General features: G+C 41.8%; 1 protein-coding gene across 1 annotated transcript in view; it reads left to right on the top strand.

The window, feature by feature from the left end:
- Positions 1 to 2,118: 2,118 nt before the first annotated feature.
- LOC128543393 (complexin-1) overlaps positions 2,119 to 15,446 on the top strand; it is a 46,852-nt gene continuing 33,524 nt past the window's right edge. Inside the window, exons 1-2 of the mRNA XM_053513803.1 lie at positions 2,119 to 2,425; positions 3,283 to 3,401. Coding sequence (XP_053369778.1) covers positions 3,371 to 3,401 — 31 coding nt within the window. The 5' untranslated portion in view covers positions 2,119 to 2,425; positions 3,283 to 3,370. The remainder of the gene's footprint in view (positions 2,426 to 3,282; positions 3,402 to 15,446) is intronic.

The raw sequence follows: 15,446 nt of genomic DNA, 5'->3' as shown, positions 1-15,446 counted from the left end.
CTCTCCCTCACACACACACACACACACACACACACACACACACACACACACACACACACACACACACCAATCAGCCATAGTATTATTGCCATCTGCCTAATATTGAGTAGGTCCCCTTTTTGCTGCCAAAAGCAGCCCTGACCCATTGAGGCATGGACTTCCCTAGATCTCCGAATGTACACTGTGGTATCTGGTACTAAGCCATCAGCAGTTAATCCTTTAAGTATTATAAGCTACGAGGTTGGACCTCTGTGGATCAGACTTGTTTTTTCAGCACATCCCACAGATGCTCGTTTGGATTAAAATCTAGAGAACTTGGGGGCCAAGTCAACACCTCAAACTAGATGTTGTGCTTCTCAAACCATTCTTAAACCATCTTTGCATTGTGGTAAGGCGCATTATCCTGCTGAAAGAGGTCACTGCCATCAGGAAATACTGTTTCCATGTAGGCGTATACTTGGTCAGCAACAATGTTTGAGTAGGTAGTATGTGTCAAAGTAACATCCACATAAATGGCAGAATGGCACACACACACACACACATGATTTATCAGGCCAGCCTTTTATTGCTCTTTGGTCCAGTTCTGATGCCCAAATGCCTATTGTAGGTGTTTTTGGTGGTGTACATGGGTCAGCATGGGCATCCTGACCAGTCTTCAGCTACACAGCCCTTTGCTGTGGTGCACTGTGCGTTCTGATACCTTTTTATAAGAACCAGCTTTAACTTTCTTTCAGCAATTTAAGTTACAGTAGCACATCTATTGAATTGATCTACACAGGCCAGCCTTCATTCCCTGCATGCATCAGTAAACCCTTGCTGCCCATGACCCTGTCGACAGTTCACAGGTTTTCCTTACCTGGATTACCTTTCAAAGGTCCTGACCAGTGCAGACCAGGAAAATCCCACAAAAGCTGCAGTTTTGAAGTTGCTCTAACCACTGGCTTCCTGTAGCTACCCACATCAGATTCAAAACACTGATGTTTCCCTAAAAAGTCAAAAATGGACCACTTTCAGTACCTCAGAGCATATATCACACCCTTATCACTGCACTACATTCCCAGTGCTCCTCCAGGACTGCTAGACTGGTCCTACAATCTCTAAGTGATTGAGGGATTGAGTGCTGGATACTGAGCCCCCAGAACTGGATTAAAGATCCCAGCATGATTGCCACACAGTTGTTGTTTTATTCCTGTGCGTTCTTGTAGCAGTTACTTGTAAAAACACTGTACTTTCGGATCGCCGTATCAATATATTTTTTAAAAGATGTATTTAACACTAGTCCTGACCTCTGCAGCCTAGAAGTGTCTCATGACCCCTGCAGTTTTGGCGGTCCTCTAGCCATCACAATTTGCCCCGCCTAAATTCTTACATTTGCCCATTTTTTCTGCTTCCATCACATCAACTTCAGGGATGAAACCTTCACTTGCTGCCTCATATATCGCAACCACTTCCAGGTGCCACTGTAAGGAGATAATCAATCGTATTCAAAATAGTAATAATGATCTATAAAGAGAGAGCGAGAGAGGGATGCTGCAGTTTTCAGCAGAACCCCTCTCGAAAATATTAAAAGCACGAAATATCAGTGCTTGCGCTCTGCTAAGCAACCGGGATAGGCATATGCACACACACACACACACACACACACACATAGCCACACGCACTGGATCCCTGCCAAAGCCGCATATTGCAGTCAGCAGCGTGCTGTTTAAAACATAGTAGGCTCTTTAGTGCGGCAGGATGCGGCTATCGCGAGGCAGCGCGCGCGTGACCAATCTCCTCAGCGCGCGCTCCAAGGACAAGCCGAGGTGAAAACGCGCGTCTGCGCCTCATCACGCGCTCGTAACCGGCTCTACATCTGCGCATCAGCGCATCAGCGCACGTCGCCCTGCACAAACTAAACAATCATGCACACTGACAAACTGAATTCGATTCCTGAAACAGTAATACAGAGAGACACCGAGGTGACCTTAAGAAGGTGCACACTTATCAGTCCTGCTCCGGAGAGAGCGTGCGCGGAGGGAGGGAGGGAGTGAGGGAGGGAGGGATGGAAAAAGAGAGGAGTGTAGGGAGGAAGGGCGCCCCAAGACTAGGCGGTGTTAATCATTGCACTCTCTCTCTCTCTCTCTCACACACACACACACACACTCTCTCTCTCTCTTAGCGTGTGGGACGTTTCAGTGAGTCCCTCTATCTGCGGCAGCTGCGCTCCCCTTCTCCCAAACACACACACACACACACACTCACTCACTCTCACACTCACATCACACTCACTGCCTGTGAATGCAAGGACGTCCTTTCTTTCCTCTACCCGGAAGCTGGAGATGCTAGGGACTTGCAGTTGAGGATCCTGCACTGCTCCTGCACCTGAACTTCACTTAGAGGAGGATCGTCGTGTGTCTGAGAGATCGGAATTCACCGGACACAGGTAATTACCACCTCTCGACATGTGTGTGTGTACGTGTGTGTGTGCGTGTGTGTGTTTTACCCGTTGGAGTGGGACGGACCGGAGCTCTCCAACGGCAGTGGTGCTGAAATATTGACCAACAAGGAAGTGATTCCCCTCGCATATCAAGTACAGGGACATCACCAAAGAACTGGGGCATCTTCATTTCACTACGCAAGCGTTTTAGAGGACAATAGAACACACACAGAGAGATAGCTCAGAGATGCATTAGAGCGCATATAAGCACTACAATCAGGTGCCGGTTTCCCCTCTTTATTAGAAAAAAAGTTAACATGTTTACCCCAGTTAATGGGTTTAGGGTGCTGCCCTGGGGATCTCCAAGGACTTGCTTTGTTCATTTATACATTTAAAAAAAAAGTATCACTTGTTTATATGGATGCACATTTGTAGGAAATGTTATGGGTCGACATTTAGGCTGCAGTGTCATAAAATCCTGAGCAATCAGACAAACAAGCATCTTTCATGCCATTGTCTGATCCTAATTCCTGTAAGTTGGATAAGCAATTTAAATCTAAATGACGATGGTGTACACTTTATATTTAACTGCAATTGCTGCATTGACCTTTAATGACCTTCACAGGTCATCTGGTGTGAGCAAGTCAATATGTAATCGTACAGAGTTACTTCACAGAGAGATAAAGGGAATTCAGAAATAAAATCCCAAAGGAAAACGAAAAAAAAAAACTTTATGTTTTTTTCTTATTTCGGTTGCTGTCAAGTTTCAAACAGTACTACGGCATTAAAGGAGCTCACGCCTTACAAAGCCTCTCTCGCTCTGTGCGTGTATGTGTGTGTGCATGTGTGTGTGTGTTTCATAGATCTGGTGAACAACAAGGGACAACATAAGAAGTTTGAAGTAAATGTAACATCTGACTGTGAAGGAAGTAGGAATAAAAAGCCATCAAGATGAATTTTGTTATGAAGCAAGCGTTGGGAGGTAAGTTCCCCGCAGTCGTGTTTTTCCAGACATGAGGGCGCCTAACAGTTGCATTTATTCACACGGGGATACTTCAGAGAATAACCAAGAAATTTTTAGGTAAAGTGCAGATACTCATGATGTTCTGCATTTTAAAGAAATTGAATATAACCTGGAGGTTCACTGCACTGCTTGATTTGTGTGGGCAGAAGGAATTGAAATAAGCATTGCTTTACTTTAAAGATGCCCTCCTCCATTTAGTTAAAATAATAATAATAATTTTTTCTAAGGTCATCTGAACAAGTAAGTGGGTTTGTGATTGTATTTTTAAGTGCCTGACAATGTGCAGTGTTTTGCATTTTATTGAAAAGTGAATAAATTTAATACAGATACAAATAGACATTGATTACTGTTCTTGTTTTAAAATTTGGAATGCATAATTATATTGTCTATAATTTAATAAATATGGAAAAAAGGAATGGAATGCAGTGTGGCAAGCACTAAACATTAAAATGGTAAACCGTAAAGTTAATCAGTGGTCCGGCATTTACTACCAAAGGTTTAAGCATTGATCTGAAGGAAAAGGCTACTGTACTGCCATGGAATTTACCATTTTAATGCTTTACCGCTTTAATACAGGCTGGTTTTTTTATAGTAGACTTTATAACACATGGCAGTTGACTAAAAAAAAGTGTGCATGTAGGGTGTGAGGTTGGGAGATGAAATAAGATCTATCTCATTAACCTACTGCTGAGGATAACAGGGTGTCAGTCCGTCTCAGTATACAGATCTGGTTATAAAATGGGTAAAATAAATGTTGAAAAAAAAAAAAGAAAAACGCTCGAGAACTGTGCCAATGTCTCAAGCACTAGCCCTTTAATGCAACCTTGTTTTTCACAAACAGTAAATGTGTGCCATTAAATAGATTGAACTATCTATTTTTTATTTTTATTTTAATGTTTAAGTATGCTATCTGTTCTCTTCAAATGAACAAAAAAAAATAAATAAGTGTATTTGACAAAATGTAAAAAAGAACATTTATTCATCAAAAAAAAAGGTCACATAAAAGCTTCTAGGAGCCTTTGTTCATCTTTCCACTGTCTCTCCTTCTGACCAGTCCAGTAAATCAACATACAGTACAGGCAATTTCCATATAGCAGCCACTGGGCAGTCCCGACCTGCATTAGATAATAAAACCTGGGCTGAGGGGAAATAATGGGTCTGTCTCTGAAAGAGATTTAGAGGCCCAAGGTCAGCCAGTGGAGACGCTATCTGCACTTCACTCCACCGAGTCGCCACCGAAGAGGCACATTAACACTCATGAGGGAAAAAATCCCCAGCGCATGATTGCAGAATCACAGGCAAAGCAGAAGTCAGCCATCCTATCATTCATATTCACACAGTTGCATTTACCTTGCCCTTAATATAAAAAACAAAACGTTTATCTTTCATTGTATCCTGAAAAAAAAACTTCTCTATCTTGTAGGTCTGACCTACAGTGCCCTTTATTCTGTAAAGTGTAGTCATTGATTGCTGAGACAGCAGTGCATATACTCCTAGCCAAACCCCCCGCATCCACTCCTACTTCCACCAGCACACACAGACACACACACACACACACACACACACACACACCTTCCAAACACTCACGCATCTTTGGCTTTATCTTGTCCATACTGTTTCTTTTTTTCTACCCCTGCGATAATGAAAAAGCATAGCAGACCCACAGTGCTAATGATGCTGACATGTAGTGTGTGCTCTCTCATTTTTACTCATGAAAAAACTTTGTGTGCAAAACGTTTCAGACACAATTGAAACTCTAGGAGTCTGATAATAATGCAGCTCAACTTAAAATAGAGCACTAAAGTAAGGTGTCTTTTCATATCATTTGCACAGTAGCATGTTTGTATACAACAGAATGGCAGGCTGCTGTTTTAAAAATACTCTGTCCATCAGTGCAGAGGGTTTGTGTCCATTTAATGGCTCTCTAATTTCAGTGGTTTAGACAGACTTTCCATAAATACAGTATATGGACTTTATGCCTCATTTGTGGCATTAACTAGTTGTATGGGGAAAATAATAAGCTTGTGTCTAAAGCATATAAATTGAAACTTAATTATTATTATTATTTTTGGTTAATCTTAAACTGATTATTTATATATTTTTAGGCTTTAGCAACCTTTTTAAAGCACCCCTTACCTTTTAAGAAATTTCAGAACGTTTCCACTGGATCTTCCAAAGCAGATTTTAATTCTAATTCCAAGAACCTTATTTTAATTCTTACAACCTTTCTCCAGTAGATATTTTAGAAGTTGCATTGAATTAAGCTAATTGGCTTAAATGCAAGCTTCTTATTTGCCTTTAAAAAACTGTCCTGTACTTATTAAACATAGGGTGGATGAAGTTTTTAATATTAGATGAAGCAGAGCATGACAGATCATGTGGACCATTTCAGGAACATTTGGTCTCTACACAGGTAGTGAGTCACGAATGTCTCTAAAGTATATTTAGAATGTGGTATGGTGTAAAAAAATTAAAACTTCACAGTCGAGAAAGGATATAATGATATTTTTTGTTAAAGACTTAGCAGTGGCTCTCTAGGTTTCCTGGGATTCAAACTCACAAATTTCTGATCACTGACTTGGATCCCTAACCACATTGCTGCCACTGTGAGAAACAACATCATTGCAATGCGCTCCAAATGAGAACTATTCTCTTTATTTTGCACAATGGTCACATCTCTTGCAGAAAAAGCATTTAAGCAGAACAACACTTTTTTGTTCTTTACAAAAAAGTAAACAAAATTTACTCACTGCATTTCTCAATGGTTTTCTGCACCAGGGGACCTAAATAATTTGTCCTGTCCTTCCCTCTTCTTTGCACTCTGTGTCATTTTACTGGATCTACTACTTTCTATCAGCATTAAAGATCATATGCTGGGTCAAGTGGAGCTGCAGTGAAGTGATGGCCACTGAAGTGACAGATTCATTATCAATGGCCTGCGCGCTGAATCACCATTGCTTCATTGCTTTATGATCACGCCAACCAGAGCTCTCAAACCAACACTGGGTCATGGCTAGATTAGCAGAGAGTCACTGCTCATGGACAAACTAATCAAATATAATTAGAAGATCCACACAAGTGGAACTGAATTAAAACAAACTGAGCTGCAGTGAAGTCAGGGGAAAAAATGTGGGTGCATGTACACCTCTATGATTTTGGATAACAGAGGTCCTCATTTTATAGCTGTAATGTAACTTTAATAAACATCATCTAAATTAAGCATTCATGCTATAGATGTTGTCTTCCAGAAATACAGCAACAGGGCACATCCAGTTCTGCCCCAAAAGCCTGTGGATCAGAAATCACACTGCCAGGCTGTGTGAAAGCTGATACCTTATTGATTGAAAGGACTGGTCACTGATGCTGAGCAGGCAGGATTTTTAACTGTTCAACAAGACAATCCATAAGCAAGCCTGTGCCTGCAGCGTGCGCCCTGGGGGACAGAAATCAATGTGCGGATGCGGTGATACCAGGTGGTGAACTCCTCGGTAAGGGAGGGGCTTGGTAGTGGATATTGAGTTATGACTATGACCAGTGAAGCAATAAAAATCGATCAAAGCGCCATTATGAGAAAAGAGCAGCAAATCCTGTAACAGTCCAGCTTTTAGTTGAAACGTGAGTCTGAGCAGCTTGAGGGCTTGGTGTTATTGGAAAAGAATGACGCAGCATATTGGACAGTAAGTCAGACAAGAAGAAAGACGCTTTTATATAAAGAGTGAAATACGGATTGTAAAGGAAAACGGTTTGTACATCCTGATGATAGAAAGGGGAAAGGGTAGAGAGAGGGAGACAGGGATAAAAGAGAGGGGGAGATCAAAAATAAGAAAAAGAAAATGAGCATAAAACGACTGTGAAAGCCAATGAGCGGTGAAATTAAAAATGTGAAAATATACTACGCAAACACATGCACTTCACCCATCCTATGCAGCAGTGTGCTGGGGAGCCAGCATCAAATTGTTTTAAACCAAAGTGATGGCAAAAGCATAATAAAGTTGTCAAAAGCATAAAAAGTTATAAAAAGCATAAAAAAACAATCTGTCTGAAAATAGCATTATAATTAGTTAGAACAGTTCAGCTAGACACAGCCAGTTTTTTAGATACTCTTTATCTTTTCAGGTATGTTTTCCCACTTTAATCATGTTGCTTTTACATACAAGCCTCTGAATAAAGGTTGTCACACCACATCATATCTACAGAGCCTTCCCTTTGTTAAATATACAGTATGTATGCTTTTTTACAAATCAGTGCATACGATTAGCAGAAATTTCTATTTGCATCCAACTTTAGAGAGACATATGGAAAGAAAACACAGGAAGCAGATTCCACAAGAATTAACAGTCTTCAGCACAACATTCAGCAACAGGGTTAAACGTATGCAGACGAAGGTGAATTACACTCTGAAGCAGAACAGTGGTTTTGGTGGTGCCTAAGTGAATGGCATGGTTCTACGGAGCATTGCTCAGTGTAGTTGGTGTCCTCTGGTGAAGTGAGCCTCATGGAGCAGGTGGCAGGCAGAGACAGCGTGGCGCATGCGTGAGCACAAGGCATACAGATTCCTTCTTGGCGAAACTGTGTCAGAGTTTGCAGAGTCAGAGAGAGACAGAGAACAAGTGTAAGGATTTGAAATTATCTACTTACCAGTTGAGCGTGTCATAGCGTATTTATAGGCCGCTGGTGATGGTAAAATGTTGGCAATTCTTTCATGCTGGCCCAGCTGTAGCAGCAAGCACCACCCTCTGTGAGTGGTTTGAGCGAGCAGCTTTAAGCTCCACTCACAGCATTCCCCCACAACCTTCAAGGTTGCACCTGCTGACAAGAACAGGGTGTGTCTTCTTGACGGTCAATCTGCATTTCTAGGTTAAGGGCTGACCCTGTGAACGATTAAAAATAAGAAATCTTGCCATGAGAGAAACCAGCTTGTAATTTGGGGATTGGTGTTTTTAGCTTTTGCCCATCATTGTAAAGGAGCTTGATTTGTAAGGAGCAGCCCTTCTAGGTATAATCTCAACTTCTCTATTGCCCACTTAATGGCAGGAGCCTCCCTCTCTATTGTCGCAAAATTCTGTTCTACATAAGAGATTTTTTTTTACTTACATTTAAGATGATTACTTAAATGTTCTTTACTGTCGAGCTCCTGAGACAGGACAGCTTCAAGCTCAATCTCGGACATGTCCGTATGGAGATCAAAGTCAGGGTTTCAGAGGACTAGGAAACTGGTGAGGTGGGCCTTTAGTTGTTTGAATGCCTGGTATTCTTTTTACGTCCAGCCACCTGCTCTGGAATGCCCTTTTGATGCACCATCTGTTTTTTGGTCATGGGTTCGGTCGTAGGACTCGGGCAGCCCATGGTGACACTTATGGAGTTTTGCCATTAGCGCTGCTAACTCGCCGAGGACCTGTTTGAGGTGGTGTAGATGAGCCACCCAGCTACTATAATGGATGATTATGTCATTTAAGTACGCAGAGGCATAGGAACAGTGGTTTTACAGGACAATGTCCATAAGCCGCTGAAAAGTAGCTGAGGCACCAAGCAGACCGAAGAGAAGAGCCCGGTACTGCCAATGGCCCTGGTCTGTCTTAAGGCAGTTTTCTTCTTTGCTTCCAGTATTAGGGGCACCTGCCAGTAGGTCTAAATTGTTGATGAACCAGGCCTTCCTCAATCGATCCACAAGATCATCTACACGCGGAAGATGGAATGATTCAAAGGTTAAGATGCCACCAGAAGTTGTACTGAGATGAATCGTATCGTCTGGTTTGGGCCCTGTCATGATTGGGCTTGAGCAGGGGCTTGATGACTTCTCTATGATGCCATGCTGGAGCATGCTTTCGACTTCTGCTTTTATGGCATGACGGCGGGCACTCAGGTCTTGGTACAGGAGCTGATTAACAGTAGCACCAGACGCCATTTTGATGTCATGGCTTACCAGCTGTATGATCCCCAGGTCTGTGGAGAACACATTGTTTAACTGCTCCACTAGCTCACTCAACTCCTGGCCCTGCTCGACTGACAAGAGAGAGGTGAGAGCTGAGATGCGTGGTGTAGGTTTGATCCACTGTTCACCAAGTCCAAGTTCACCTGATACAGCTCAGTTCTTTTACCCGACTGTTGCAGCCTGTAATTCACCAGCCCGACTTCTTCCAGAATGGTGAATGGTCCTTGCCAGGGCCAGAAATTTGCAGGTTGTGCTGGGGAGGAGCAGCAGCACACGATTACTGACCAGGAATACAAGCTGGTCGGTCATAGGCTTGCTAGGGACAACTTCATTAATATTTTGTTGCAGTTTTTTAACATGTTTAAGGACTAACGGTGTACCTGCTTTTTGCAGGAACAAATGCACAGGAAGTTCAGGGATAATTCCAGATTTAAGAATGTGTTTATTCCTGTGGTCCTTGACCATGTGCACTTCCAAAACCTCTCGCCTGTACACAAGTATCTGCCATTAGATTTCCCGATGAAGCATTGGATGGAAACAGCACGGGGCGGGCTAGTGTGACGACACTGGTTGAGGCAGTCCAGCTGAGCTCTCAACATGCAAGTCATACGCCCAGATCGAGTACTGAAAATCCCACAACGCGTGAGAATTTCCATCTTGAGCAAATCATAATTTTCCATGTCCTCATCGGAAAAAGAAAAATTGCAAGGAAAAGGCTGCTTCACTTGCCTTGAGGCCAGCCTTCCTGTTCTACATTTTGAAGATGTGAAGGAATGCCTCTAGGTCATCGTGCAGCATCAGCTTTGTTAACAGGGACTGCACATCTCCATGTGGATCAAAGAGGGGCACCTCTCGAGCCATGCGATGCTAAAGATGCAAATGCAGACCTTGTGAAAGTTGCTCCAAAAGTGTCTATTGTTAAATGCTTGTTTTGAGGTCTCCAAGATGGCCTAAATATTCCTCCAGAGACCTTTGTGGGCTTGGTTCCGGTCTATTTGCTTGCATTCGCCACCAGTGTAACAGGATTGACAAGCAGAAAGAAAACACGGATACCAGATTCGACAAGCACGAATAGTCTTTATTGAGACAATGTTCAGCAGAAAGGTTAAACGTATGTGGTGTTAGGTGCATTACTTCTGAAGCAGAACAGTGCTTTCGGTGTTGCATAGGTGAATGGCGTGGGTCCACGGAGTATAGCCCAGTGTAGGCAGTGTCCTCTAATTCGCGACAAGGCGAGCCGAACAATTGAGGTGAGCATCACAGAGCAGGTGGTGCAAGGCAGGCAGAGACAGCGGGACGCATGCATGAATGCAAGGCATTCAGCTTCCTTCTTGGTGAAACCGACACAGAGTTTGCAGACTCTTCAGGGACAAAGAACAATTGTAAATTTAGGCTTTGTAATTATCCACTCCTGTAGGCCGCTGGCAACAGGAAAATGGAAAGCGGTTATTGCGTTCCAGCCCAGGTGTATCAGCAATCCTCGCCCCCTTCTTACATACACAGAGGCTGCAGGTGAGTGTAAGCAAGCAAGAAGGTTCAAGCAAGAAGGTTCAACTAATATGGCTCAACAGTGGCTGTAAGCCCGCCATCATAATATTTATATATATTTTTACTATATCTACTATAGATTTACTATATCTAGAATATTTATCTACTATATTCTGGATTGGCACTCCATCCAGGGTGTACCCCACTTCAGCCCTAAGTCTTCTGGGATAGGCTCCAGGCCTCCACAACCTTGTATACAGGAAAAGGTTGTACAGACAAAAGTGAGTGGAGAGTGATGAGTAAAAATCTATTGATAAAACTAGCTATATTTATTTACAATATTCCAGTGGCTAAGGCTTCTTAGTGCTGATGTTGAATATGAAATTTGGTATGGTAGCTAGTTAAGCCATTTGTCTTTGTAGGTCGTATTTTGGGTATTTATGTACAGTATAATGAGACTATTCCTCATAGTAATTTCAGCAGTTTTATTTAGATCTGCTTGACCTTTTGAATTTAAGGGTAAAACTTTAATTGATTGTCCTTACGGCAACAAAAACCTTTTAGAGGGCAATCAATACAGCAATACACTTGCATTTGATAATGATAGTTCACACAGTGTTTATTGAGATGAGGCTGCTGTTTACCCTGCCTGTGAACAGGTCACAGTGCACACACAGACATATACAGTACAGTGCATACAGTGATGCAGTTGCTGTGCAATGAACTCTTTTTTTTATTTTTTTTAAAGTTTTTGCAGAACTGTTTCAGTTGCACAGACGCAGACTTCTGCAAGTGTGACCTAATTTTGGGAAATTCTTTTATAAAAATAGATGCAGACAGAACACATTATTTCATAAGTTTAGTATTATGGGATGTGTCTAGGCGCAGAGGTGTTTTGAGATATTGTGCTTTATGGTTTGGGAGAAATCCAATGTAATCGGTTTAAACATAATGTAATACTAAATACAACCTAATACGCAACAAATCATCTTGTTTATCAGAGGTATCTGTTTATGGGTTATAATGCTTGAGTTTTTATAAAAATCCTTGCTATAATAACGTTAGTCAGTTTAAGTCAAATACTTTATCTGTCAACACTTTATGGTAACTGATGATTGTTAGCTAGCGTGCTAACTAACGTGTTGGTACAAGTGTACTGGTGTCACACCAGCAGCGGCTACAAAATCAGAAGGCGGCCTTCACATACAACCATGGTGGAAGCAAACTACAACTCCCAACATGTACTGTATGTTAAGTGGTGTTCTCATCACACCTGCAACCAAGTGCTCTGTTGCATAAATAAAATTCAGCCAATGAGTGACTCTTGTGAGTTAATCCACATGTTACTGAGCCTTGTTTTCGTGACTGTTTAATTACATTTGATGCAATTTTTGTTTCTGGTTTATAATTTCTACCTAGACCCTCTAACATGGTTTTCTCATCGACCGACCCTTGCCTGTTTCTAGTTTCCGAGCCTGACTTACCTGTGTTTGATTTTCTGCCTTGTTGTAGTTTAATAAACGACATTCATCTTACCTGCTGTCGCGTCTGCTTGTACAACTGGGTGTTGCTAGATAAACATTACCTGAATTACTATATAATGTATTGTGCTACACATTGTAAAAATGTGTAGCACAATAACCCTAACCCTAACCCTAAAATTATCTTTGTTTTAAACATAAACTTGTGTTTAGTGCCACCTATTAATCTAGCATTAGCCCTAATAGCACTGATATGCTAATATGACAAACAATTAGCTGTGTCACAATGTTCTTTTTTTTTTTAATAAAGAAGACACTGGTGCATTAGTGATTTCTTTCAGCTAGGCTTTTGCACAATGTGTAAAATCCATGTAAAGGAATCTGATCAATTGATTATAAGATGTGCATTTTGAAAATATAATTTCAGATTTAGTTCTTCTTTGCTGTTATAACCCGCACTCACCTGTGAAAGCTTTCCACTAGATTTAGGAGTGTTTTCGTAGTGATTTATGTTCATTTAGTCACATGCGCATTAGTGAAATCAGGCACTGATGTTGGATGAGAGGACCATGTGAGCAGTCAGCTTTCCAATTGATCTAAAAAATTATCAATTAGATTGAGGCTCCTTAGTTCCAGTGAACAGAAATCTTACTGTTATTATGTGCTCCAAACTTTGTGCCAACAGAAAGACCTACTGTAGTGGTGGGTGTGATGCTCAGGTGTCCACATACTTTTAGCCAAATAGTATAGACCCATATTCAGTTAATTTGAGTCACTTTCAGTTTCCTCTTTAAAGCAGCCACTGCCAAGAAAAATTGGTTAAGTGAGGTTTAATGTCTATTTATTTTATATTTTACTTCATTTACATGGATGTTTTTAATTGTTTTATAGGCATTAAATATGATTATGGAATTGTAAATTGGTAATATTTTTGGGTGGCGGGAACAGATTATCTGCAGTTGCATTATTTACTATAGGAAAATGAATTTTGCAAAATGAAATTTTGGCCTTAAGGCCTCGCCTCCAGAACGGATTAAATTTGTATGTCAAGGTACTGTTGTATTCTCTCTTGCTTCTGATGTAGGTAATCTTGACTCGCATTGTGTGGTATGCAGATTCAACTTTAAACTCAAATTCCTTTTATTCAAATTAGAAGACATGATTAATCTGAAGATTATCTACTACATTTTAGGGCCATTCTTTATAAAGGTAACTCAGCTGCAACTAAATAAATATTCCAGCGTATGCATCGTTGTAAAATGTAGAATATAAGAAGATCCACTGAAAAAGAACATAACTCATATACTGGCAAGAACATAAGTTTGCCAGTTAGCCAATGTGTTGCATAAGACATTGTTGAGATCTTATTTAGGAGAAACTGTACCAACATTGTTTAGATATGTGACCTATTGTCAGGTAAGATAGGCTGAGATGCATGCAAATGCAGGGTAGTGTTTTGTAATGAAACTAGCACAGATAAACAAATCCAAATCACAAGGCAGAATCACAAACAGAATCATGCAATAGGGCAGGCAATCAGCAAACAGAATATCAGATGCAATCGTAGATTCACAAAGCCAAAAACAGGGATGTAATTAAAAGCAGCATACCACAATATAAGAGAAGGCATGCCAATTCAGACCCAAAGACATGGAGCATTACTCTGTTTAAAAGGGTGTGGTGGTGATAGGCATCAGGTGTGAAATACGAGTATTTTCAAGGCCTGGTGAATTATTGCAATGGGGATGGTGATGTGAGTGGACTTCAGGGGTTCCCTTTCAAAGGTTACACTCGATGCTGCGTGAAAACGCTATGGGAAACATCTTGTCATCTTGCCGGTTGTGAAACATGCCAAATTTTTGGCTTATATAACCTTGGTCTGGTGATGTCATCTGATAAGACGCACCTGCAGGTTATAAATAGGAATGAACCGGAAACATTTCTCAGATTCTTGTCTTCACCTAGTTGTGTGTGCGTGTCTGTGTCTAACCAGCAAAATAAGTGTTAAACTCACCGATAATGGCAGAGTTTTAAACGAGATGTCCCTCTGCGTGTATAATCCATATTGAAGGGCGATATCTAAACTTTACTGCTTCGATTAAGTGCTACGCGCGTGCCTCGCATTACTTGAGAAGCTTCAAGCCGCCGCGCATTCCTGGGGTTAAAACTCGTGCATCCGGCAGAGCAGTGAGAGACGGATTTAAAAACTTCTTTCTTTCGCGTTCTAATCGGATCTGGAAATTCCTCTGTCCGCTCTCAAGCGCGCCCTGGCGCTTCTTGTGAATGGGCAAGGATAAAACATCCTCTCTTGCTTCCGCGGAGATGGTAATAGCCTCTAAGCACTTAAAAAATAAATAAATAAAAAAAAAAAAACCCATAGACGGCAGGTTCTGTCGGGTGGCCGGGGGGCGGAGCCTCAACGACGCTCTCTCCCCTTTTCTTAGCAATCTCAATATGAGTTAACCCTTTCATGGAGTAAGCTGTGTTTTCCTGCCATCAACTTATTTATTTATTTAAATATAGTTAAGGTGGAAGCGCGGAGTTATATGATGACACCCAGGGAGAAGAGACGTTTCCAGGCTATCTCTCTGCTGGGACATCATCCCTTCTGAAAAGCTATTACTTCCTGTGTAGACTTTTACCCCCTCCCTGGAGGTAAAAGCTTTTCAGGCAGCAGGTCAGGTTGGTGCTCCATTGCACACCATGGCGGTTTTGCACGCCTACCAGGCTGACCTGCTAAGAGACTTAAGTACTGGCGGGGCTCTTTAAGGTAGGGCGTATTGGAATTACGCCGGGCCACAGACTTGTCTCTTCATGCAACAAAGCAGACGGCTTGTGCTATCGGTTGTTTTATGGCTGCCATGGTTTCCGCGGAGAGGCCCTTGTGTTTGAATCTCAGGGGCATCAAGGAGAAGGATCTTGATGCCCCCTTCTCGCCTTCCGGCCTACATGGCGATGTCGTTAACTTGGCTGCCACTAGGTTTATGAGGCAAAGGTATATAACAAGCCTTCAGGAAATTCCTTTCCCGCCGTGCTCAAGAGTCGGGACTGTCGGCCACCCAGTCTCGACAGGGTCTGACTCTTGCGAGGCGTGAAACACAC

The sequence above is a fragment of the Clarias gariepinus genome, chromosome 2 (genome assembly GCF_024256425.1).
Source record: "Clarias gariepinus isolate MV-2021 ecotype Netherlands chromosome 2, CGAR_prim_01v2, whole genome shotgun sequence".
Taxonomy (NCBI): Eukaryota; Metazoa; Chordata; class Actinopteri; order Siluriformes; family Clariidae; genus Clarias; species Clarias gariepinus.
Note: the sequence above shows the minus strand (reverse complement) of the source record. Positions and strands in the feature narration are given on the sequence as shown.